Raw genomic sequence first — 27,530 nt, forward strand, 5'->3', positions numbered from 1 at the left:
ACCATTGTGCACACCATAAGTTCTTATAGCTTCTACAAACTCTTCCTTTTCTATGAAGTATGTCCCCACCTCCCATTTTTAGTCTTCCATACTTTTGGGCATTGAAATAATCCCAAACTTTCCATAACTGTCTCTATCATGTCCAGATGAATCACTATATTCAACACTATTTAAACTTTCAGATTCCCATTCAGTGTCAAATAAACCCCTATTATGTACATGACTATGATCACCACTTGGTCCACTTAAATCAACTTGACCAATCCCAACTTCCACATCCATATGTTCATTACCTTTCCAAGAGTTATCTTTATCTTTATCATTATGGATACTAACATCCACTGGATCTTCTTCATTAAGAGTATCCCCTACAGACTCATTCCAACTATTGACATCAAAATCATCCTCATCATCACCCTCCCTCTCTTCACAATCTCCCTTCTCAGCCCCATCAACATCAACTCGACCCTCACTCACACTCTCTTGAATCTTATCGTCTTCATTGTCACCCTCCCCACCCACATCAACCTCAACATGACCCTCACTCACACCCGCATCAACCTCAACATGACCCTCACTCTCACCCATATCAACCTTAACATAACCCTCACTCACACCCACATCAACCTCAACCTAAGCCTTATGGTCCTCTTCAAAGTGAACATCAACTTCATCATGACCCTCACTCAAACCCACATCAACCTCAACCTGAGCCGCATTCTCCCCTTCCAACTGCACATGAACCTCATTCTGATCTTAAATAGGATAATATTCTAACATATTAACTACTTGAGGTTTGTCCATTGTGTGCACAACATACAAGTGAACTTGACCATTGAGTATGGCAATGTTCACCATATGTCATGCCCCTTGGTCATCAGACAACAATTCTAACCTTCCTTCCAAAACAGATCCTCCACCTACTGAATGCACATCTCCTTCACATTGGCATAACCTATTTCCTTCAAAATACCCAAAATCTTGAAGTAACTCCATTTGTCTGGGTCACATACCAAAATACTTATGTCTCCAACATATTATAGTGACGCATTCCCCTCAAACCTTCCACCATGGTGAAACACGACTTCGAAATGTGAGTTGTCCATGTCAACAAATATATCTTATCTATATAATCTTGTGAAATATCAAAATACCCAAACAACAAAGCAGATATTACATTTCATACCACTATCACACCGACAAAACAATTTCAAATTGAGGACCACAAGGTGAGCACATTGAGACACAATGGGGGACCACACTGTCAACTAAATCATAAAGAAGTGCTTCATGAACCGCATAACATAAAAAAAATGACAGCACTCATAATATTTAAACACAAAAACCATTAAATAACAAAAAACCCTAAACCCCACGATCTCAACATCATAACATTCAATCAAAACACAGAAACCAAACATTCAACAATTGTGCACCTTGGATCGAAAATGGAAGCCACTTCCTTCTCAACGGAACCTTCAATCGTGCCTTTTAATGGAAGACTTGCCAAGTCGTCGTAACTTTCACCTCGCGATAAAGAAACCCCCAAATCCCATTTTGAATGTTTTTCACATTTATTTTGTGATCAACCCCACTTTTACACATCACACAACACAACGTGCCATGTCACTCGTACTTCAGTAACTTACCAAAACTAATAAGTCAGTTGTTATCCAACTTAACGACGTCCAAAAAAAGAGACTGCATTGATGTAAATTAACAAATTTGGGTATACACAAACTTAAAAGCAGGTACCATTTTGATACATTCTCACGAAAGTGGATATAGTCCGACTAATTTTTTTTTTTATTAATTAAGTGACACATTTCATATCATTATTTTACTTTTTATCTTTATGTTTTAAAAATATGATATTAGCTATAAATCCTTACATTTTTTTAAAGGTAAAAATAAATAATAAATAATAAAAGAATATAAAAATAATTATATTCATTCAATTAATAAAACAATTAAAAAATAATTCTCAATTAAAAATATAATTTTTTTCAATATTTAAGAGAAAAAAATTTAAATAAAAATATTGAAATTCGTAAAAAAATTTAAAATTTAAATAAAAAAGATAACATTTAAAAAATCTATTTTAAAAATATTATTAATAAAACATGATGCTAAATGGAAATGTATTATTTTTTAGAGTGTATACCACCCTAAAAGGGCTAATAAAATAGTTTTAAAAAGAAAAAAAATACATAAAAGGGCAATGTAATGATCCCGTTGAAAAACCATTGCCTTTGCGTGAGAAGCTTCTCAAAAACGCTTTCGAGTGACGCCAACAACACCCTCACCATTTCACCCTTCTTCTCACCCTTTCCCTATATAAACAAATTTCTGTGTACTGTTTGGTGAGTCACTGCAACGGCATGGAGGATAGTTTCAGAGTGCGAGTGGAGAAAGCCTTTGGTTCTCTTCCAATACCCTCTTCTTCTATCAACTCTCTATGGTCTCTCACCGAAGACGAAATCGATAACAAACGCTCCAAACGAACCCACCAACCCCAACCCCAACCCTACCCTTTTTCCAGTTCGCGGGTTCAGCTGGAGGACCTCGACGATCTTGAAGACGACGACGACGAAGAAGAAGCGCCACGTGGACCCTCTAAACCCCCCGATTACAATGATGAACAGTGGCAGATTAGGTCTGGTATTGGCCAAGATTGCACTCTTGATTACGAGGTATATATACCGCGCATCCCTCTTTATTCTTTCCCCCCAATACTATGTTATTAGGAACTAACATTATGTAGTTATAATTTTAATTCAACCAATTTGATGATGCAAATTGTTTTTTTTTTTGCGATGAAGGAAAGCCCTTTCCTTTTAATTTGGGTTTATTGCCCCTCTTTTTTTGTGTGAGGAAATTGTGTAGGAAGAAGAATTTTAAACATATAGAAGAGTCGGTTACTGTTACCACTTAGTTCGCCTATAGGTTCACTGGTACCTCGTTGTTCCACCTTAACAAGTGATCTCTAAATTTGAGGGCTTTTTGGTTTAATGTGAAAATTTGTGTAGGAAGATGAGTTTATTATGAAGGTGATGGACTAAAATTGTATACTTAAATTTCCTATATAATGAAACATGTGGATCGAATCGGATGGGGTTGTTTCATTCTAGTCAAATGGTTTTGTGTTTGAACCCAGGGTATGCCTACTGCCTGTAGAGTAGTCCCACCCGGTTCAAGCAACTGTAGAGGATACTTGTAGTCTGCACCAAATTCCTTTTGTTGTTGTTGTTGTTGTTGTTGTTATTTGTGTAATCAAATATATAATTAAACTTGAGAAGGGCTCTCTGTTTTTTTCTATGTGATTCTTGTTTTTTGTTGTCACATTTTGTTACTAGTTTTTCACCATCAAAGTTTGGATTGGAAAAGAGAAGTGACTGAATCACACTTTATGCAGGAAGAGGAAGATCAATATGACAAACAGGCTATTGGCAAAGAGGATTCGGATGATCGTGTGTACATGAAGGATGTAAAGGACGATGGAGTTGAGATTAGTTCTAGCAGTGTTTTCCCCACCTCGTTTAGAGATTTTGTGCGAGATCCACGTGCAAATCATTTGGCTGCGAGGATTAGGCTGAAGCAGGATGATGAAGCAGCTAGAAAGATTGATGCTTTACATGTCTCTGAGAAATCCACACCAGACATAGGCGGTGGTGGAGATGCGACTAACCCCAAGTCAATTTTGAAGAGTAAGGATAATTCTGGGGAGTCCAGGCCTCAGAAACGGGTTCGGTTTGATCCTGAATGTGATGATAAAGATAATTATGATGATGATGGGCACGAAGAAACCAGGGATGTTCGCATGAAGACCTCTTCAATGGAAGAGGTTCCTGCTTCGGACCAGTTGTCAAAGTCACAAGAATTTAATTCAGCAGTTCCTGATTACATTCGAAATCCTTCAAGATACACTCGATATACCTTTGATGATTCTCCTAGTGAAATGGATGACAAATCAAATAAGGAAGCATACATGAGCTTCCTTTCGCAGTTGAATAAGGGAACTGCATCTCAAGCGGATGATGTTCTGGATGATCTTCCATCTGTAACCTTTATATCAAAGAAGAAATCCGGTGATGCCCGTATGCGTGACAGTGAGATGGTTTCAAAGAACAAGCTTGATGCTGGCGTGGAGGCCGTGAATAGAAAAAGCTTCCCTGTTGGCATTGCTGCTGGTGACTCTGAAAACAGTGACGTTTCTGCAATGGAGGAAGATGAACAAGAAGTTGGGGATGCTAAAAAGAGCATGCAGAAGTTCAACCGCAAGTACAGGAAGAAAACCCAAGAGGAGTTGGAGGAGCCGATTGTGTAATATGGTGTAGTTAGTTAAGAAACCTGTGTTATTTGCCATAATCAGACTTGTACCTTTGTGTCTCTCAGACTAATGGTCTCATTCATACATTTGTTGAACGACATCATGTGCCTTCAGTTTCTAGATGGATAACTGCTGTAGATGTTAACTTTAACTCAAGCGTTATAAGCAGAGGTAAAGATTAAGATGTGTTAAAGTATTTTGTTTGTTTAAAAGTATCAAATACTGAAGAGTTGCCCGTTGCAATTTTCACTAGGTTTAATTCGTTAGTTTCAATCTGTTTCGCTGAGTTTATAATGTGGCATGTTACAATTAGTTTTTTAGGGTGTATATACAATTGTATGCAAGAATTAAAAGCATGTGTGCAAAGTTGTATCACGACATTGGGGACCTCATATTTATTTCTTCTGTACCTCCCAAATTTTTTTAATACCAATTCTATCTGAGTAAAAAGTAGAAAGTAAATCCTAATTCGCATTCCCGTTTACGTGCGCCGAGAAAGAACGCGTGTAACTCCCTCTCTCAGTTGAACCTCACAGTTGGATCGCTTCTCCCACTCTTCGTTTTCTTCGTTTCCGTTCTGTCTTCACATCAGGTCAGCACTGCAACCATTGCATCCCTTTCCATTACTTTTCTTGTTGCTTGAAAGTTGTTGTAGGTGGTCAGTGTTTTTAGAGAGAACTGCAACTCCTTCTCTGGACCTTCTCTGTTTCTCAATATGTAACGTTTTGCACTGAAGGCGGGGTGAGTTGTACGAAGGTTGCGATGTTGAGGGACACCTTTGTGGGTTATTTTGTTTCTTCCAAAATAATCATTCCGGTCCGAAATAGTCATTTTGGAAGAAAAAGAAACTCATTATAGGATGGGCATTTTGATAGGTAACACTGAATCTTTTGATAGGTAATACTGAATCTGGGAATTAGTCATGTATTGTTCGTTTTGGAACAATCAAATAACACTTTCCAGATTATCTTTTCCGATAAAGCAATTTTCGGATCTGGAATGATATTTCAAAATTTTCTATCCGAAATACATTACTAAATGGTACCAAAATGGAGATTTTGGAATCATTCTGGATCTGATAATGATCTCTGGAGAGGATAAACCAAAGGTGTTATTTGATTTTTTTTAATCTTATTTGTTAATTATGGAGATGAATTGGGAGGGATATCAAGAAGGGTTTGTCAGAGGTCCATTGGATACATCTTTGTTGGTGGACTAGATTATGTATCTTCATTGCTTCATTTACTTATGATGGGACAATTTTGTCTAGTTGTTGTGACCTTGGAGTTTGCTGTTGTTATGCCAATATTGGTGGAGTTGTTAGGATTGGAACATTCAAATGCCACCTTAGAAATGAGGCATTGTTGAGGGGCACATGTTAGACTCAATTGGTTAAGAGAGGTATACCAAGGCTTGTGCTCGGGAACGTTGGGAGCTTGGAGCACGAGCCTTCTTATTGTATCTTTTGGGATGCACAATCTTTGTTGACAAGAGTGCCACTTCGATGGTTATGCAACACTTTTTATTACTCTCTATAAAAATTGCATATATATTTTATTTCTAATTTGTAAATATGTTAAAATTATTGATAGGGTTGGATATATGAGCACTTCCTAAGATGGGAAGGAAGGGGTTACAGAGCATTGTAGTAAGTATCGTACGATTCGCGATACGAATCGTACGAAACGATACGATACGAGTGTTTGGCGATACGAATTGCATGTTGTATCGTTTATGTTCATGAATCGTGTTTGATACGATACGATACAGGCCTGAATCGTACGAATCGCGATTTGAAACGCGATACGGGTTAAAATTGGTTTCTGAATTGGGTCGGGTCGACCCACCCATTTGAAACTCTAATTTTTTTTTCCCTTCTGTATTTTGGCGCGCTGATTCAGGTCATCTCATTCACGTTGCCTACTCCCCTCGTCTTTCTTCTCTTCTCTCCTTTCTCGTTCCTTCCTTTGTTTTTATCTGTGTCTGAGCGAGACGCGAGCCGCAGTGGTCACATGGTGGTCGTGTCGTGGTCGCACAGTTGTCGCACGGTGGTGGCGCAGTGGTCGCACAGTGGTGACACGGTGGTGTTCGCACAATGTTCTAGAGTTCTCGCATAGTGGTCTCGTGGTGTTGGTGCAGTGATCTTGCGGTGGTCATGCGGTGCTGAGGTGGTGCCTGTGTCATGGTGCGGTCTCCTCTGTTTTGTGTATGTTCTGTGCAGGGAGGTTTCTCAAGTTTTAGGTTCAGCTTTTGTGCTACAGACATGAGTAAATCAAACACAATGAGAAGTTAATATTAAATGGAATTATTGTGATAGTGTTCCATCAAACAGATTACAAGTGAAGTGTATGTTTTGTTCTCATAGTTGTTGGGGTGGCATAGCAAGGATGAAATAACATCTTGCTTGGACAAAGAAAGATGTCATTCCTTGGTCGGACATCTTGATGAAACAACTTATTTTTTGGATTGCTATAATATAGATTTTTTGTAGAAGCATATAGCCATAGTTAAAAGGAAACTTATGCAACAACCACATTGTTTTTTGAAGGCTATGTTGCTGAAATTGTGAAATAATGTGGTATATACACATGTATACAATCACTCTATTTCACTATGAGGTTATTTTGTTCTTAATTGTCTCCTTGCATATTTATATATCTTATATATTTAAGTATATGTTACATTTTTATAATGTTTTAAAATGTTTATGAATCGTACGATTCACGATACGATACGATTCACGATTCAACTACCATGTTATAGAGTCATATGACGACATGCTGCCTCGGGTTGCACAGTATGTCACAAGTGCAGAATTGGAGAGGTTAGGCGACAACATGATTGCCTGACATTTGAAGGGATCTTATGGAACCCGTATGAGATGCATTGTAGCACTCATCCATTTGAGTCAACATTGTTGTTCTCTAGATTCATTAGGATGGGTGGGATTGTGCATCGTCATTTGTTAGAGAGAGTGCTTTGATAATATGGATACCAACATACCATTTCGAGATTTCCTAGTGCGATTGGGGGTTTGATTTAAGTGTCATAAATGCACGTTGGTTGAGGGATACATGGAATAGTTAGGAGGGTCTCACATCCTTGTATATTCAAGTTTTAGGTTTTTTTTTTCTGTAATAGACAAATCACTTTCCATAATTACGAGATTAGATGAATTTTTAAAAAATTACGAATTTAGACAAAACGTGTTTGGGAGACGTTTTCTTCTCATGAAGAAATCGTGAGGGTAGTGTGCATTTTTGGGTCAAAAGGAAGAAATCGTGTGGTGGGACGTTTTCATCTGAAATCGTTTAGGGGGCACGTTTTGTATGTTTAATCGATTACTTTATGATGTAATCGATTACTGAATGAGTTGCAGGGTTTCTGGGTTAATGTAATCGATTACATAAGTATTGTAATCGATTACAGAATGAGTTTCAGTGTTTCTGAGATAACGTAATCAATTACAAAGGTATTGTAATCGATTAAAGTCGTAATTTTAAAAAATAAAATAAAATTGATTTAAATTTTGGTTATGTAATTGAAAGCGTAAGTTATTCATCTTCGATGCATACTTTGACCTTGTTGAACCTCTACCGTATAGCATCCCAAAAGTGTAATCTGCAGAAATTCTTGAATAAAATCCCATTCACATGACTAACCACACTAATATATACATACTATTCAATCTTCTGAACATTGTAGTGCTCATGTCTCTATCTACAAATTTGTGAAATTTTCTCACAGGCCAAACCAACTCAGAACCATTCTGAAAGCGTAGGATTATGTAAACTTGTCCTCAATTGATCTTGTGGAATTATACAAATCTTGAATGTAGCGGTACCTATTGTTTCTTCTCCTTAAGATTTCATCTTCTTCTATTGCTGCCAACACATCTTCTACCGGATCAACTACTTTAATGGGCGGAAGGGGTGGAGGGGGAGATGGTGCAAAAATATAGATGTTATATTTAAGAAAACAAAAAATAGAGTAACTTTTTACTGCTCCTAACTATAAACTTCAAAAATTGTAGGTGAAAAATTTGGCGACTTCAACCCTACAAAAGTAGTAAATACAGAGAATGCAGAGATAGATGACATAAATGTAATCCAAAATGGAGATCGTCTCTTTCTTCTGTGCTGCGATAATGAAAATTTAAATCAATTTTTTTTAGATTACCACCGTAATCGATTACAATACGTAATCGATTACATTAACTTAGAAACACTAGAACTTATTCTGTAATCAATTACAATACTTATGTAATCGATTACATTAACCCAGAAATCCTACAACTAATTTAGTAATCGATTACATCGTAAAGTAATAGATTACAGCATACAAAACGTGCTCCTCCTAAACAATTTCAGCTGAAAACGTCCCATCCTCACACGATTTCTTCCCTTTGACCCAAAAACGCACACCCCCCTCACGATTTCTTCATGAGAAAACATCCCCAAACACGTTTTGCCTAAATTCATAATTTTTTAAAATTCGCCTAATCTCATAATTATGGAAAGTGATTTGCCTATTACATAAAAAAAAAAAAACCTATATTATGTTATGCCTCATTGTCAGCCTCGTAGGCCACATGACATAAAGAGTGGTAGAAGACTAAGTATGTCTCATACTTACCTTGAAAATGAGTTAGTTTGTTATTTTCAGATAACTTTATTTTTTATATGTTGACTTATTTTGGGATGTTTTTATCAATACAGGGCATATTCAGGTGCATCGCCAACATTTTGCAACTTATAATAGATTGTCATGATGTGATCGAAGGCATTATCGCATATGAGATGACTCAATCAACATTACAGTTAGTCTGTAATGTGCCCGATGAAGGATTAATTTATTCTTCAGATGGGCGTAATGTTGTAGAAGACAATCGTATACATAGTTGTTTAGCTGTTGTTTCCTTATGTGTACTTTTCGTTATTGTGGATGTTATTTTAAATATGTTTGGAAGAACGTTGTGTTTATTTGCATTGTATAATAGTTATGATTTTAATCAAAATGAGTCCATCATCAATGGGAGTTCATTAAACGTATTACATATGTTTGGGCTTCCCAATTTGGCCCACATCCACAATGTATTTTTTTAATCACCTCTGTTTTTTAATTTTTTTAATGAAAATATACTCAAATAAATAAAAAATATTTATCAAATCACTATATTAATTTTTATATATATTATACAATTTTTATTGGAATTTATGGATTAAAAATTTTATCAAAAAAAATAACATATGAAAAAAAAGTATGTTGCGGATGTCGGCATCCGCAGCATAAACTAACATTCGTTGAAATTATATTATGGATGTTGACATCCATAATGCATTTTTTAATTACCCCTATTTTTTATTTTTTTTAATGAAAACATACTCAAATAAATGAAAAATAATTATCAAACCACCATATTAATCTTATACATATTATACAATTTTTATTAGAATATTTGGATCACAAATTTTATCAAAAAAATTACATATGAAAAGAAAAAAAAAAGGTATGTTGCGGATGTCGACATGCGCAACATAAACTTACATATGTTGAAATTGTATTGCGGATGTTGACATCTGCAATGCATTTTTTAATGACCCCCATTTTTTAATTTTTTTAATGAAAATATACTCAAATAAATGAAAAAAAATTATCAAACCACCATATTAAATCTTTATACATATTATACAATTTTTACTGAAATTTATGGATCATAAATTTTATTAAAAAAATTATACATGAAAAAAAAGTAGTGCGGATGTCGACATCCATAACATAAACTGATCTATTGAAATTGTATTGCTTATCCGCAATGCATTTTTAATTACTCCCGTTTATTATTTTTTATTTTTAATGAAAACACTCAAATAAATGAAAAAAAAAAATATCAAACTACTATATTAATTTTTATACATATTATACATTCAGTTCAGCTTGACAGCGTGTTATTTACAACATATGATGTTCTAAATGTATCAATCTAGTGTTGGGAATTCAAATGTGTTGTACTGAATGGTGAAAAGAACAACGTCGTAGTGAATATTTTGTGGATCCAGAACCCAATCACAAATATAGTCTTGCCTAAACTATTGCAGCTCTGCCTGAAATCATAAATTAACATTTTATATTACGTAAAATTTGTTTTCATTACCACACCACCCATCAATGGGTTGACTTCAACAATGACTTTGCTTACCTCTTCACTAATGTAGACCACAGTAGAACAAAAAACACTAATCCTGTTTCACCAATGCGCTTTTGAACAACACTGTTTAAAAAAAAAAAATCCAAACTTTATCATATATTAGCCAAAAACAGAAACAAAAATGCCTCATTTCCACAAACATCAATGAATACAAAAAAATTGTTGTAGTGGGTAAACCCAAAACTTTTTCTGCTCCACCAAAAGGGAAATGAAGAACCTAGTCTGAAAATATCTTCAAAAACGGAGGAACAACAAATTTGGAGAATGAAGGAAGAAGAAAACTACATGCATGAAGGAAGAAGAAAATTAGAGGGGTGACGAACAATAGACTTCGGAGATAGAGGAAGAAAAAACTTCAGAGAAGGAGGAAAACCAAACTTGGGGATGGAGAAACCAGAAACTGCTCTCCACTTCTCTCACCACTTCCACTCCACTCTCTCTTCTTGCTTCTCTCACTTATGTCACTCCATCAACCTCCCTTTCTCTCTCGCACTCAAGCATCCAACTTGGAATTGTGAAAAAAATAAATAAAAAAATAACTGCCATGTTAGGTAGTGAGAGAAGTCATTAAAAATCAATTGTTAATATATCATTTTTCTTTTATATTTTATGATATAATTAAATAAGATAATTATTTTAAAATATCAAATAAAATATCTAAAGATATATTTTTTCCAAATTATCTTTTATCATAAATATTTATGAATTGTCAAAGCCTTTTTTCTGGAAAAAGATAGAGAAACCCGCAAGTCCAATTTTTGTTGCTTGTTCCCTCTTCTTGACTTAGCCAAACTTCTTCACTTTTTCAAGTTTTTATTGCCTTCTTCATGCAATGTTTGACTTCAATTTCTGTGATTTTGATAATTTTATATTCTTGAATTCATCTTTAAGGTGCCATGAACCTTTAATCAATTTATTTTCGCACCTCCATGAGGTCAACTTAGTTGTAGCTACACTAACACACTTGAAAATATCCAAATAACATTTATGCAACTATAAAATTATTTTTAACATGTTTTTGTATCTTATGTTCAATAAATTCAATTATAAGAAATTTCAAATAAAACAGTTTAAGAACAAAAGTCAATTAAAAATTCAAACATTAAACGAGAGCATAAAATTAAACTCATCAACAATCATTAGTACCTATTTCCTTTCTTATCTCAAAAGATGTAAACTACATATGTAAACTGCCTAATTAAATGCCTAATACCCATTCACCTTAAAAACGCATTCGTAGGAGAGTTTGAGGATCTTAAAGTTATATTGATCTTTAAGATCACATAGTATAATAGCGTAAAATTTCACATAATTATTTTGAATTATTCAATTCAAAAGACTTCTGAATTACATAATCTAAAAAAAAAAAAAACTCAAAAACTAGTATAAGTACCTCCATTATTATTGGATGCTTTGAAATAAAACATAAAACTAACACACTCCAACTAATTAAGTTTGAAACCTACAAGAACATAACTTCTAATAACAATCTTTATCTGAAAATCTATCCTCCAAAGCAAAAGCTCACAAATAAGGACAATATGGAAGCTCATACATATTGAATGTTGTTATAAGATAAAAGGACTAAGATGAACATTTTGAAAAAGAAAATGGGAATTGGTACGGTGCCCCTTAAAAAAAAGGGGGTTTTGTGTGCTTTCATGTGAAATCAATGAATATATGTCATATGTAATAATTTCAATTGAATTGTAAAATAAAAAGTTCATTACTAGTTGATTTCAATTGAATTCATTTCCAATTTTTTTAAAAGAGACTAAAAGTATTCAAAATAAATTGTAAACAACATAAATTAATCAAACACTCACATCCCATATATTACTCAAAGTATAGTTGAAGATACAAATTTAAATCAAAGGTGGAATATGCACTTAATATCTAAAAATTAAACACCGCGATAAAAAACAATGACATTTGCTTTTATGAAAACAGTGTTTTAATATAAAAATAAAAAAATTATAAATATATAGATAAATTTATTGACTTATTATTGTGATAGTCTATAATTTATATAACTGTAAATTTAAATAAATTAAATGAGTATTATTTTTTTAAGATAAATGCCTATTTAAAAAATAGAAAAGGTAAAAGTGTCATTTAAGAAATTTTAGGAAAGACAAGTATTACTTCTTTTTTACTTTTTACTTTTTACTCATTTTGATCGGGGGGGTCATTGCTAGCATGTAGACATTTTATTTTCCTACACAAATAAATATTTAATGTTTCTACTACGTAGAGAATTAATATTTCTATCCATAGTTGTGAAAACTAAATCAAACAAACGAACAAACATGACTCAGTTATCGATCCATTAATTCCTGAAAATTCAATTAATTAAATACTTGTACAAAATCAGTAAGAAATTACTTTTGATATACTCTTGAATCTTTAAAAACTTCTAATATGAAATATACCTTAAAATCATAAAGCAGGTTATTTCCAGGGAGAAAAACCTATATTTATAAAAAAAAAAAAAAAATACAAGGTCCCTTTGCTGCCATTTCAGGTGAGGTCAATGTATATACTGCGCCATCAAAACTTGCTACTATGTTTAAAAAATGTATATTGAAAACCCCTTTAGTTGTCAAAAAGAAAGATCACATACAACTTTTCCTGTGAAAGAATGAACAACATTTAGAACAATCGCTTCCTGCAGTCTGCGGCTCCACAATAGCATGGCATTTGCTTGATCTTCCCATCAGAGCCCAACACGCTATCCAGAGCATAACCATAGTCATACGTTAATTCCTGCAAGAAATCCAAGAGATTGCTATAAATACTCCAATAAAAATTTTGAGAACGGATTCAATGACTTTTTTTCGAAGAAAGTCATGTAACTGGTTTCTTTTATATATATTTTGTTTCGGAAAATTGAAAAAATTATCTAAAGTTACGTGGATAAAAAGTCACCGAATCCATCCTAAAAAAATTTGGAAGAAATAATGAAAATGAGATACCTGCAAAGGAGGTATGTTGTCCGCAGCAAACAGCATGACCCGAGCCAACCTCAAATCATCGTGTGTGCTCAAAACACACTGAACGAACAGATTAGGCTCACAACAATGGTTTATAAATCTAGCAATATTTCCAGTAGATCCTGCATCAATACAAAACTCTGGCACACTTTCGGAACTTAGATCATCATATTTGTTCAAAATATCTTCAGGAATCTCTCCATCTTGTGACCTCCTCTGTCAAAATTTACATAACCCAAAGAGACAACATTTGTTTACATCATGAAACTGAAGCAGCTGACAAAAACGATGTTACAAAACTTGATAAGATTCGATACCTCTCTACCACCAAGGCCCTTGATCGTTTGCAAAGCATCTATCTCAAAAATATAGTTGTTTTCCAACACGATATCCATGTCTTCTGTTCTACCAAGTATTCCTGTGTACTCACAAACTGGTGCTCCAGAAGGAATAAAATCCCAGGATCTGACAGCCCATCCTTTTTTGGCAGTCCGGAAAACCTATGCAAAAATTTCATTAAATACACAATTACAAAACCAATATATTTTTCATTGATAGTCCAAAAATATGAAAACCAATAAAATATGCAACCTCCAGACGATATCTAATTCCTTTTTGAGAAGTTCGGTTGACACAACCTGGACCACAACCACATTTGGGACCACATTCAAATACGACATCTTTAGCTTCTACTAACCTGTCAATATATACCGCATAGCCCATCAAATACAAAAGCAAATAAATTCATAGAAATCTGAGCAAACGAGTTTCTAACCTGCCACCATTCCGAGATACATAGGGAAAATCAGAGCCATTGCGCAAAGCACATGCACATGTTGTTGGGTCATTACAGGATCCTTTGCAATTGCATCCAGTGGCATTAGTGGGAAGCTTCACATTTTTTGCTACCTTAAGAGACTTGCAATATGTGAAACCTGTAACGATATTAAAAGACTAGAAATCAAATATATACTCTCCAATTCTCTGGTGCATATCCTCTGCTATGTGTAATTAGGAGTCACTCTAAATTAATCATAATATAAAAATTTTAGTTATTTAATTCAATGGGAGGTAGCAAATGGTTTGGTTGATAGTTGATATCTCAAGATTTGAAAAAGTAATGAAATTCAGTAAATAACACAGATGAGGAGAGATTCATGAAAGGAAGAGTTGCTGACAAATAAATTGTATCCTCTAAATAACATATAAACGATATCATAATTTTTTTTTTCAAATTCCTCCCACTTCAGATAAAAATGAAATCGGCACTGAAGCACCAATACACAAGTTTTTAGGGTATGTGTCCTTGTTAAAGACGTAACCAACATAAATACTTTTGGATAAATTTGAGATCCATATCGGAAGAGTGTTGCCGAGATTTAAAAAGAACAATCTGATACGTTCTGGTTTTGGAGCTATTCATTTTTGGATATGTTTGGGATAGAAAACATTTAGTTTTATATTTGAAGCAGGGAGGCACAAACATTCAGTTTCTTATTCCTTCACAAGTTCACCAAGACTGCTTGGAGCGGTGCGCATGTTCAGTGTCTTATTCCTTCAGTTTTTCTTTTGTCTTCTTCCTGAGGTATTTTTCCTTCCTCTAAATATAGGCTAGTTTTTAATTCATTTTAGCCTAATACTTTAAACGTGCACTGCACTCTCACATTTCGTTGAATTGGCTAAAAAAATAGTGAAACCTAAACATGCTCCTTACCCACTGAAGATAGACATGAGAACACTTCATCAGAAGGGAGGAAAAGTAACCCTCTAGAAAGGGAATTTAACTTGGCAGATAGAGACAATCTCAAAGCTCTACTTAAAGTGATGAAAAATACAGTGAGTGGTTTCTTCTCAGCTGATAAAAGAGTAAGTACGAGTACATCTCAAAGAGAGCCTAAGTACCCTGACCTAAAGCTAGGTACTCCAAAAAAGTAGCTTAATGTAAGCTGTACAGCAATATAATAGTCATAATGTCAACACTACCTCAGAGTGGAGCAAGTAAATTGTACGCACCAAGCTTGAAACTTATAAACTGAATTCTAAATCCTCTCAAGGATTTTGTGAGAATATTTGCAAAGTAGTTCTCGGAGTTGATAAATCCAGTAAATAGTTCCTTATGTATTTGGACCTTTCATGAGATTGGAAGCAACTTGAATATGGTTTTTTTTTAAAATGACAATAGCATTTAGGTTATTCTATGAACTATAGCACACACACACACTGGTTTTTCTTAAAAATGACAATAGCATTTAGGTTATTCTATTGCAAATACTTTGTTTAAACTTGCCTGTGGGTGGAACAGGGGGATCGTCTACCACATTTGTAGCTGGAATGGGTATATCTTCTTGACCTCCAGTGATATCCTCACAAACCAATCTAAGAAAAAGAGAAACAAGATTTTAAGCCAACATAATTTTAATAAAGCACACTAAATATTCAATTTATATGCCTTTTTACCCTCGTATTTCTGCTATAGATTGAGGTACACGTCCATAAGTAAAAAATACCTGTTAACAGAGTAAGATAAAAAAAAAAAAAAGATATTTTAAAGCCCCACTGCTTAGATTACAAATTAAATTACCCTAAGGAAACAATTGGTAGTCAATTAGAACAAGACAACATATTGATTCTGTTCTACATTTTTGTGAATTTAAAATGAGGTTAAAAACATCACAACTATATTTGCACAAATACCTGTCTCAAATCATGATCAGTAAATAGCAAATTTATAAAACAAACTAATAGTTGACAAAACAAGAAAATGTTTTCGCTGATATTAAGGAATTATGCTAAACCTGATTCGTGGTTAATGTAGGTTGCCCTTCAAGCCTCCTAAGTCGAAACTTGAAGACTTTAAATCCAGCTATCCCTGTCTCCGACCAATGATTGACAACCTGCAAATAAAGAAAGAAAAAAAAAAAAGTGCATAAAGAATTTTAATCACAAACCTTAACTTGCATACAAATGCTGCCCCTATTATTCTTAATCGGCAATTAAAAAGTGCAACATTTGAGTCATGAGTAAATGCCACTATGAGAACAACTAGAATGCAATGGGAATTAGAAGAAAGTCAACATAAAATATTTCGCACATCACGTCTACCACGAGAAAAAGATTGTATGACCAAGGCAAAGGAATTGGAAGTGTTAGGGTGATGAGTGCATGGATTAGAACGTGACAAAGGACCAAAAAAAGGTTTGAGCGTAGACTAGGAATTGTGCATTTTGAATTGGATATTTGTATTTGTTTTTAAACTTTTTTTAAGTAGAAAATTTATCTGTTCATTAAATGTTTTCAGACTAATTAAGTGCTTATTGGATGAGCCTTGTAGTCTTAAGTCCATAATATAAATAACCTTTTCGTAACAAGTTTTAGACTCATTTGAAATAAAAGCTTATACCTTTTTGCCATATAAACTTATAAATAGAAACCTTTTGTAAGATATTCAAGAGAGAAAGATAATTGCATGTTGGATATTTTTCCAATTGAGAGAATTGTCTCTCTCCAGGTTCTTAGAAACTACTTTTTCTTATCCTTGAAGTTCCTAATTTAAAGTGGTGATTCTTCCTCAACTTATCATTCTTTAGGGATTCAGTGGTTGTTCTTCCATTTCTTACCTCAATCTCTAGTTTTCCTTATTAACTTCTCACCTTTCTTATTAATTGTCCCAAGAAATTCATGTTGAGATGCTAGAATTTTGATCCAACAAGGTTTACATCAGTGCAGCAAGATATGAACTACAAATTTATAGACCTAGCAAGTTTGAGGGATTAACTTCCAGAAAAGTTAAAATTGACTTATTTAAATATCATTTAAGAAAAATATATAGAAGGTCACAATATGCTTGGTGTAGAGGATAGAAGAAATCGCAACACATTGAGAATAGATTGAGAAGTCCTCACTTGACAAAATCCTTCCCCAAAAGTGTGACAATTCAAATTTAACATTTTAAAAATACTTGAAATTTTAAGCTCTCCAGGATTATATGATCGTCAAAATGAAAATCCGATTACTGATGAACAAATTGAGAAAGACTTTCAAAGAATTACCTTGTACAAGCCATCATAAGTGTATACTTTCCCAGAGTAACTACTTGAAGAATCATGACCTCGAATCACTCTAACAGGCACACATTGCTCCGCACAATTCTGCAATTACAGTTTAAGCATGTTAGACGTGTCTAAGTAACATCAAAGAACCCTACTTGAAAGTACATACAAAAATAATATACAAAAGAACAACCTGAAAAACATTGATACAACACAAACACCCAATAAAACAAATTCAAATATTATAGCATACAATGGATACATTATACAACATGAAAAATCAATAGTTTAAACAGAAAAATGAGTCACTACAAGCATAACAAAATACTAATTTATCTAATTATTTTGAATATTGTGAATTCTGGTATTCACATATTGTTAAGAATTAGATTTTAAACCTAATTCAATCTTATAAAACCGACTTGTAAGATGAGGTTTACACCTACATATATACTATAATTTGGTCTTATCTTTAGTTGATGTGTTACTTCCAACACACAAATTGTGTTAATATTAAAGTTGTAAAATAAAAGTAAATAAAAATAATATGCAATTCAAAGTATTTGAATTGTCTATGAAGTGTTTGAGACTACAAGACTCACGCATATCTAGCATGAGTGTGACCAATGTTGTTAAACTCAAGTTTATAAACTCATTGAACTTTCATAAACTTGACTCAGACACCAAATTAACCTAAAAGTTTATCTACATAAAAATATTATAAAATCTATTAATTATGTATATGCATGCCACAATCCTTTTAACACAACATATAACAACAATTCAACATTCAATACTATGATCAAGAGAAGTCACAAACCACAATAATAAAGCATGATAGTACATTAGTTTGAAAACCTTGAGTACAACAAACACTATTACTTGGTATTTTTGATTTGTGATTCGTGGAAAACATTTCAAAAGACAACTTGGCCCCAAAACAATTAACATAATTCACAAATATCATGGACTTCAATAATTTCAACAATCCATGAAAATAAAATTGGTTAAATTAAAAAATACGAAATACTGGTTCACAATTGGGTAGGGGAGAGAGGTACAACTACTATACAAGTTCTCTGGTGATTTCCAAATATAGGTTGCGATAAAGTGAACACAGCTGGGACAACTTGTGAGGAACTAAGAAATGTTGCTTGTGCTAGGCTGTTTAGAGGTAGTAAAGGTGAATATATTAGAAGTTTCTCATCTTTTTTCAAAGTCTGAAAGTCTTTATATGTTGAGATAATGGGAGCTATTTTAGCCATTGAACATTCTCAAGTGGCTCGTCTTTGCTACGTAAGGAGTTCTCAAATATTCAAATTGTTCCTTGATAGAACAAGTTGGAGAAAGTGTGTATAGATATGTAATCAAAAGGTGTTAAAGTCTTCTCATAATTAGGGATGGTAACCATTGTGATGATAAATTAGCTTTTTTGGATTTAGATAATAAGATTCACTATAAATGGTATGATACTATGCCATCAAAGATGGTTATTTGTATCCTCAAAGTACTACTATGCCAACAACTATGCTTTATGGTAGAAAATGTAGAGCTTTAAGATGACAAGTGAACAAAATGAAGCAACAAAAAAGGATAAATGTGTGGTCTCACACAAAAAGGAACAATAGTAAATAAAAATATACAAAGAAAAAATTGGAGAAGCACCAATTGAGAAGGAAGATATTAGAAAATTGATTATGGTGGTTTTAACACATTCAAAGACATCTTATGTAAGCCTTTAGCAATGATAATATCTTGCATACCTTTTATGCATGGGAACCATTAGTGGAAATTTTTTAAAGGGAAATCATGGTCAATATTGTCCCTAAGAATTTTGTTTTTAACCAAACCCAATGGTAGCATGTGATCCATAAAATCAACCTCAACAAGTGAAATATTGTAAATATTACAAAATTCTGCTCACATGCCATAGAACAACAAATAATTTACAAAGAATTATATAATCATCCCATTGAACAAACCATAACTCTTGTGATTGAATGATGCAATCCATTATACTAGCAAGAAAAGAAAAAGAAATTATTAAAAAATAAATAAGTATTGAGAGATCACAAAAATGGCAAACCTTGAGAGCCAGGTTCCCACGCTCCAACTTTTGATCCCGAATTTGACGCTTATCACCAGTCAAATTATGACCACCTTGACCAGTGTACACAACATCCTCAGCATTGTCCTGGTCATCCTCATACATGCCCGACAAAACAATTGCAATAGCAATTGGAAATTCAAGGTTATACTGTGACAATGAAATAGGAAGGAACAAGGAGCATTGGTTTACGTTTATATTGACAATACGAAATTCCAATCAAATTTTGAATATGTATTCAAATTAGTAAAAGAAAAGCAATACAAGAGAGAGCTAGAGAAACTCTCCCTACAGACCAATACAATTCAAAAAGTCATACCACCCAATATTCCTTTATTCCTTTATGAAACAAAGCACTATTCTTCATCTTATTACTAACCTTAATTTCCATCTCTAGGCTATATCTATTTTGGCCTTCATGCAAACTCTAGTAGGCTAATCCATGTTGGATCATTAGTGGAAACCCATGAAAGCCAATACTTCAAAAATGCAGAGTACCAACATTGTATCTATGTCAAATACTAATACTCCTTGGATACTAAGTGTAGTATCAGATGCCCAACAAAAGGCCCCAACAATTATAGTCTCAAAATGTGATCTCATTCCACAAGACCAAGTGCTTGGTAATCTAAAGAATGGCAAACCAAGTCACAAACTGTCACTTCTTTTTTCTTCTAGTGCGAACAACAGAGCATTATTTGATTTCCAATAATCAAATTAGGATTTATGATGCTTGATTATGCATGGGTAACTTGGACTATAATGTTGACCACATTTAAAACAAAGTCCCTTGATTCTATTCATCAGCTCCTGATACGACTTGCTACATTGATTTGCTTCACCTCCCCAATCCATTGTTTATACTCACTATCCAAAATATAAGCAAAACCAGTGTAACTTCCCTAGAACAACCTTCTACTGAATTCAAGGTTGTCAATGCAACAATCCTCCAAGTAGGGCATGTATTTTGTCCACTTATCATCCTTCCAAAGAAGGGCACCCAATCCAAATGCTACTCTTTTAGTCACACATCTGCTATCATTTTGTTCCCAATAGGTGGTTTGAAAACTAGCACTTACATCAATGGCTCCTCCATCAAGCCATCCAATAAAACAACCAATGGATTGATCCTTCAACATTGGTGAAATAAAAATCATTAGAACCTCAAAAGTTTTTACAGATTTACTATTGAAGATCTTACATTAACAAGAGATATGACCAAATTATAATATATAAGTGGTGCAAACCTCACCTAACAAATAAATTTTGTGAAGTTTAGGGAGGCTAAAATTCACTTTCTAAGATACAGTGTTATCAATATCAGAATACAAAAAATATCGGAAAGCTACAAATTCTTTATAAAGTTATGGCGGAAACCATATCGGTTTATGGCGAAAACATGAAAACATAGAATTAAAAGAAATATCATATATGATATAGATAATTTAGAAAGAAAATATAAAAAAAATAAGGGCGGCGGGAGTAAGTAGCAAGGTTAGTAAAGTGAGGCTGAAGAAGAAAGACTAGGTGGATAGGATAAAATAAGTTGTATTGGGCCAACCCATTTGTTAACAAAATATAAGTTGGGCTTTTAACACACCCTGCAATTAGGCTTATGTTATATGCGTAGTTTCCTTGCAATTAGGGTTTCTTCCACTTCTCCACGCCACAACCGTTCTTTCTTCTTCACACCGCTGCTCTGTTTCCTTTTTTACGCCTCTTGCCCACCTTTTCTGCCATAGCCATTCCGCCCCAACCACCCATTATGCAAAAAGCAGCTGCCATGAAAAACCCACATCACCATCGCCTTCTTGTGGCGGCAGGCTGCAAAACCACCACCTATTTCCGTTATGGCATGGCAGCGCCATAACCAAGCTTCAATAACACTGTTAAGATTTTATTATATTAGCCGCTATCAAGCCACTTATAAATATTTAGTCTCACATCAAGATAATTAGTCCTCATGATAAGAGAGTTTATTCAAGATCTCACCTCAACTAAAGACATGTCCAATTTATACAACACAATCCATCAACCTCAAATCCATCATTGATGACTTTAATCTCTCCTAGTTCAACGACAAGCCAATATAGTGCATTACTTTTACCTAGTGCCACACCATAACTCGCACATGAATCTGCACCAACTAATGTGCATCTCAACAATGTTCCCAATAAAACAATGTAGGTCTCAACCTTTGCTACCAACCCTTTTCTCCAATAAACGAAGCAAGTTCAACACAGAGTGATTGTCCTCAGACAAGAAAACAAAGTAGGTCTCAATTTTCAACCCACCCTTTTCTCCAATAAATGAAGCAAGCTCAACACCCAATGAATGTCCCTAGATAGCACTAATGTGATATGAGACTATTAAGAGAAGGAAAGGTGTTTCTGCCAGCATTCAACTTTAACAAATGAGGTGCTTGCCAACATAATGCATCTAGAAACAACCAAGCAATAATAGGATGAACTAAATGAAAAATATGTTGATGGTTGAAGGGCAAAGTCCATCAAGCTATTTTAAATAATACCAATTGGGTTGTATTTTCCTTTAGTGTTTCATCATGACAACACTCCAATTGGTCTTGCCCTTAGAGCAATGCTTCTCAATTTTTAAGATTCATATCATCCAGCCTCTAAAACATCATTTTTATTTTCATACACACTACTCAACCAAAAATTGACTATTATGGAAAAAGAAAGCAAATTTTCACTATCAAACCCTAAACAGTAAAACATCATCGATAAGATATTAATATCTAATTACTATGTATTCAATTCAGTGAAAGAAAAGGTAATTCATTATGATAGGGTAGACAAACCTCTAAGCTCCAATTAAAATTTTAAAAGCCCTATCCCCCAATAACGTACTACTAGTTTCTTTTTCCAGTAACTAACCCTATGAAAATAACATTTATAGTTTATGATCTATAAAACTTCAAATTAGACTGTTAATAAAATTTAGGATAGAAAAAGAAATTTCATTACCGCTTTGGCATAGGACTGGCCCATAAAATCAATGCCATTCAACCAGTGACTATGAAAACCAACTGCAACCATTTCAGCACGAGAATAGAACTGATACCCAACTTCAATACCTACCATAACATGTAAAATTAAACCAGCTGAGCATGGAACTATCAGCACTATAAAAGCTGATCAAGAGGCAGTGTCTATGTATGTGAAGGGACAACAAAAAATAAAATCCACTAGGTATATAGGCTAAAAGTAATAGCAATGAAATATGGCTATTAGCTACCAACCTGGAATGTTGCCAATTCTTTTCTCAGAGTACAATATCTCACTATTTTGCATCATCTGCAAAATAATGCCCAAATTGGAGATGGTGTTAAAAGAAAACAAGTTCATCTTACAAAGTACAATTAAATTGATTTCTATTAATGAAATTATCCAAATCAACCAAACGATACTATAAATAACAATAATAAATGCATAGATATGTTTAAAACAGTTAATTTTATTGTAGAGATAACTGAAATAGTCCATTGAATTGTTTCAAAGATACAGCTCATAATTAACTAATTAACAAAGTGAATTCATAAAATATTAAGTATCCATCGGTAAAAAATTAATGGCAATGAAAAATGGATAGTATAATATTATGACAATGCTATTGACAAGGGTCAAAAAAGTAAAATGCTATACTAGATCACACATAGAAAAAAGAATCACAGGACTTATAACCAATATTCTACCAAATAAAATAAAGCCCATGAATTTTCACTTACCTTGGATATTGCCTTAAGATCTGGTCGTTTGGCAGGTTTCTTTGAATCTACAGGTGGAGCACCTTTCTAGACAAATTAATAGATGAAGATTTTTAGTTAGTTCATCGTAAGACAATTATGAAAGAAAAAATCATCAGTAAAGCAGAAACTATACTCCAAAACTGAACCAGCCCATATGTTATGTTACACAGTTTTAGCAAAACAATAAAATAAAGAAACATTATCAACATCCCACCAAAAATGCACCCACCAGTTAACCATTTCGTCATTGGACATTTCAATAATATCATAACGCTAGCCGTATATTAGACACACTTGACCATTACATCCACTAGTGGTAATCAATATTGGCATACAATCACATTACTCTTAATCACTTATGAGACAAAGTTAACAATATTTATACATGTGTGACAAGTGGACGCTGAAGGGAGAATACCCAGAAGTGACTCAGTACACTAAATAAAATTCATCCTGAAACTTGCAAGAAAATTCTTCTAATGCCCAATCAAAAGTTCAATCACATCAATCAAAAAATATCACTGGCAAACCTAGCAGAAAAAATGACATAGGTCAGGAATAGACCAAGGCAACACACACAAACCACATAACAGGACATGCAGTCCAATGCAAAACATTAATAATTCCAATTCTTAGCTTAACTCTCCAATGAAAACATTCAGAATGCTTCTTTTACTTAAAATAAGGACCTCAAGAAGCCTTTTATAGAAAATATCTAGGACCAAAACAGAGAGACTCATAATCACATTCATATTATAATCCACAATTAACAAGTAATGGACAATCAGACACACTAACCTTTGATTTTGAAGCCTTCTGAGAAGACTTCTTAGAAGTGTTAGCATCCTTGGGCTGAGTCTCAACCTTTCCACACCTTTTTTCTTCTTCCTACACATGACAGAATTACAATTTCAACAAATCAACATTGCACAGCAGGAACACATTGTCTTACTCTGAAACTCACCTGAACAAATTGCAGATAATGTTTATTGAACAATCTTATAGTATCTTTAACTTTAACTGTATCACTCTTATCTCCAGATTGTCCAACTGCATTCTCTGGTTTAATGTCATCCTTGTCACATGCGGATGGTTTTTTCTTCAGCAGTAAAACAGACTCTTCTTCCACAGACGCTTCTTCCACCACCAAACTCTCACCGGCGCCACTCTTTCTACTGCGCTTCTTACCCTTCTCTTCCTTAACATTGTCTTGGCATTTGTCCTTCTCTTTAACTACTATTGCATTTGGTCCAGCTAGTGTCTTCTCCGTTTTCTGCAGCGCTTGAATTCGAGCGCTGGACCTCCGCGGCGTGGTTGGAGAAACCTTCGATTTTTTCAATTTCTTTAAATCCGTATCTCCATTAACGCCATTCGTAACAGACGAATTCGAATTTACACTATCCTCCCCTCTTGTGGAAACCATTAGAGGCTGATCAACAAGGTCGAGAGCTTGAGCAACCATAAAATGACCTAGGGTTTGGAAAGGGTTTTTGATTTCGTGTTAGGGTGGTAATAACACCTTCACTCGAAGCTGAGAGGCGCCATTCCCCACATATTGGAAAATTTTTCAGTACTTATTATAGTCTCTCTTTCTTCCATACAAATCAATCTATCTATATTTTTTTCGTTTTTATTTTTCATTTTTGACGTTTGGGTTCCCGCTTTCGATTTTGATATCCCTCGCATCATAGATGAAACGCGGGCTTCGAATGTTCGGAAATGAGGGGATGTATGAATGCTTGAAATCCTATTAATTACTGAAATTAGTTTTAAATTGGATTAGAAAACATGTCTTTCTACCTATGTTGTTCAATTCCGATATATATATATATATATATATATATATATAAAATAATAATAAAATGTGATAGATTATATGTATATAAAAAATGTATATATAATAAAAAAGTATATATTTGATACAATAAAAAAATATACAACAATTTTAAGTGTGATAAATATATATTTATATTATATAATAATTATAAATTATTGTTATTATAAAAAATGTATTGTTATATTAAATATTTTATTAATAAAGTATTTTAAATACGAATACGTGTTATACATATACTTGATTTAAATTGAAATATAAATTTCTGTTATTTTGAAAATAAGTTACGTATTAAGATTTTAAAATTATTACTATGTATTAATATATTGGAATTATTTGTTTGTATACATTTATAATAAAATTATTTCATTTAATAAAGATTTTTGAAAAGGTTGTGATTTCATTATAGGTTACAGAGTTCAAAGTATTTCCTTCTAGTGTAAATAAATAAGCAGGTTTTACTTAACTAAAATTTAATGATATTAAATAATAACAATGAATAGAAAACTTTATGTTCTTTTTTTATATAAAACACATGGAAACATTGAAACTAATACTTATTTTTGTGTTTTTACAAGAAACTGTAAAAAAAAAAAAAATATGACTGTTTTTAATATTTTTTTACAGGAAAATAAATTAAAATGCTTTATTTAGTTCAAATAATTTTTATTTAATGTAAAAATAATTTTATTTTGGTGATTAGTATATTGGATCAATTGTTTTCTTTTTTATTATATGTTATTTTAACCATTTTTTATTTTAAAAAAACTATATGATATATGTTTTTGTTTAAAATATAGTGATTTCGAGTTAAAGAGTTTAAGAATCAATGACCTTAAATTTTATTCATATTTATAATTTTTTTCTTATAATATATTTTTGATATTTTTTAAGATGCAAAATATGTAAAAACTCACTTGATATGATCTTAGGTAATAATTTTTGTTGAGAAAGGAATCTCTCTTTCATTTTTTTTTCTTTAGTAAATCTAATTATATTGTTATCTGTGCCAGCACCAATTTGATTGGACCGAGACTGACATACAATTTATTTAATAAAATAATAACTGTTGATGAAACTTTGATCAGAGAGTTAAAGTATTATTGTTCATTCAAACAGATTGGTGCATGATTCATAAAGAATCTCAATTCAATTCTTAGGAGATAGTCTTAATTATAAGAGTACAATATTATTATTCATTTTCTTTCTACTATAAACTTCTTTATATTTTGTATAACTTATCTCTTTTAAATAGTCATTATTCATTTTCAAATATTCAAACACAATAATCTCTTTCCTTGTTTAACCCATACATCTTACTCATCCTTTATTGCTCAAATTTGTACAATTTAACAAATTTTCTTATCAATTAAAAATCAAATACTTTTTGGTACAATATAGGATATTAAATTTGATGGGAGTTAAATTTTTATTAAGAAAAAAGAGATAAAAATAAAAACTGGTAGAACAAAGCAACAAAAAGATAAAGAAAGAACTTAAGAATTAAGGCCATGGTGGTATGCATTTAAATTTAATACTCACTATTTTTATTTCTCTTCTAAGAAAAACAAATTGTGACAGGTTCATGTTATTCTTAAGGATGCAGTAGTGAAATAAATCAGAAGAAAATCAACATTCGTTGCCTAGATATCCAGAAAAAAAAAAAAGTACGAACTTAGTTTACTTCACAATATGTGATCCATATATCATAAAACATGTAAACATTTACTCACTTGTACAAAATGTCAGTAAAATATATCCTGATAATCATCGAATTTTGTTGTTATTGTACAAAATAAAAACAACTAAAATAGAAAATAGAATACAATTGAATTTAAATGTTTACATAAAAAAAGTTTATTTAAATGTTTAATTGTTTTAAAACCAAATTGTACTGGTTGGCTATAAAATCCTCAAGTAAAAACCTTTTTGCCACAAATTTTGTCTTAAATTTTTCTTTCTTTACATTTAGTATTTATCATTCCTTCTTAAATATAACTCCCTCTTCCATAGTACAGTACTGATAAGTATTAAGAATAAGAAAATTTTTCATTTGAAATTGACATTTATCATGAATCAAATGGTGTTATTTATGTATAAAACTAACCTCATTAGCTTATGATACAGAATGAGGTATTTACAATTAGAATTTTATAAATTATAATGATATTATACTGTTTTGCAGTCAAAATAAAATAAAATATTAAGTATGCAACTGAGTTACACTACTAGAACTGAGC

At 32.9% G+C, this 27,530-nt stretch overlaps 2 protein-coding genes across 2 annotated transcripts; one reads left to right on the forward strand and one right to left on the reverse strand.

Annotated features, from left to right (window-relative positions):
* The first annotated feature begins 2,249 nt into the window (after positions 1-2,249).
* On the forward strand, positions 2,250-4,579 carry LOC114194249 (transcriptional regulator ATRX homolog). Its single transcript, XM_028084374.1, has 2 exons — positions 2,250-2,693; positions 3,416-4,579. Exons 1-2 carry the CDS (start codon positions 2,382-2,384, stop codon positions 4,325-4,327), a joined length of 1,224 nt encoding a protein of 407 aa, XP_027940175.1. The 5' UTR covers positions 2,250-2,381; the 3' UTR covers positions 4,328-4,579.
* An 8,413-nt stretch (positions 4,580-12,992) lies between these two features.
* Positions 12,993-25,104, reverse strand: LOC114193765 (histone-lysine N-methyltransferase, H3 lysine-9 specific SUVH4). Its single transcript, XM_028083698.1, has 15 exons — positions 24,421-25,104; positions 24,255-24,344; positions 23,436-23,501; positions 22,950-23,004; positions 22,675-22,784; positions 19,667-19,837; positions 17,581-17,679; positions 16,327-16,425; positions 15,989-16,038; positions 15,819-15,907; positions 14,307-14,466; positions 14,123-14,228; positions 13,849-14,031; positions 13,514-13,747; positions 12,993-13,304 (listed from the first exon to the last, which is right to left on the reverse strand). The coding sequence occupies exons 1-15, from the start codon at positions 24,916-24,918 to the stop codon at positions 13,191-13,193; spliced, it is 2,124 nt and encodes a 707-aa protein (XP_027939499.1). The 5' UTR covers positions 24,919-25,104; the 3' UTR covers positions 12,993-13,190.
* Between the last annotated feature and the right edge of the window lie 2,426 nt (positions 25,105-27,530).

This window comes from Vigna unguiculata, chromosome 1, assembly GCF_004118075.2.
Source record: "Vigna unguiculata cultivar IT97K-499-35 chromosome 1, ASM411807v1, whole genome shotgun sequence".
NCBI classification, from domain to species: domain Eukaryota; kingdom Viridiplantae; phylum Streptophyta; class Magnoliopsida; order Fabales; family Fabaceae; genus Vigna; species Vigna unguiculata.

What these genes read in the sequence shown, in the direction of transcription:
- LOC114193765 (XM_028083698.1), bottom strand. Translation starts at nt 24,918, where the DNA reads ATGGTTGCTCAAGCTCTCGACCTTGTTGATCAGCCTCTAATGGTTTCC. An exon ending in ATTATCTGCAATTTGTTCAG is followed by an intron (nt 24,345 to 24,420) that starts GTGAGTTTCAGA and finishes TGTCATGTGTAG; the next exon opens with GAAGAAGAAAAAAGGTGTGG. An exon ending in AGAAGGCTTCAAAATCAAAG is followed by an intron (nt 23,502 to 24,254) that starts GTTAGTGTGTCT and finishes TAATTTGTCTAG; the next exon opens with AAAGGTGCTCCACCTGTAGA.
- LOC114194249 (XM_028084374.1), top strand. Translation starts at nt 2,382, where the DNA reads ATGGAGGATAGTTTCAGAGTGCGAGTGGAGAAAGCCTTTGGTTCTCTT. An exon ending in ATTGCACTCTTGATTACGAG is followed by an intron (nt 2,694 to 3,415) that starts GTATATATACCG and finishes CACTTTATGCAG; the next exon opens with GAAGAGGAAGATCAATATGA.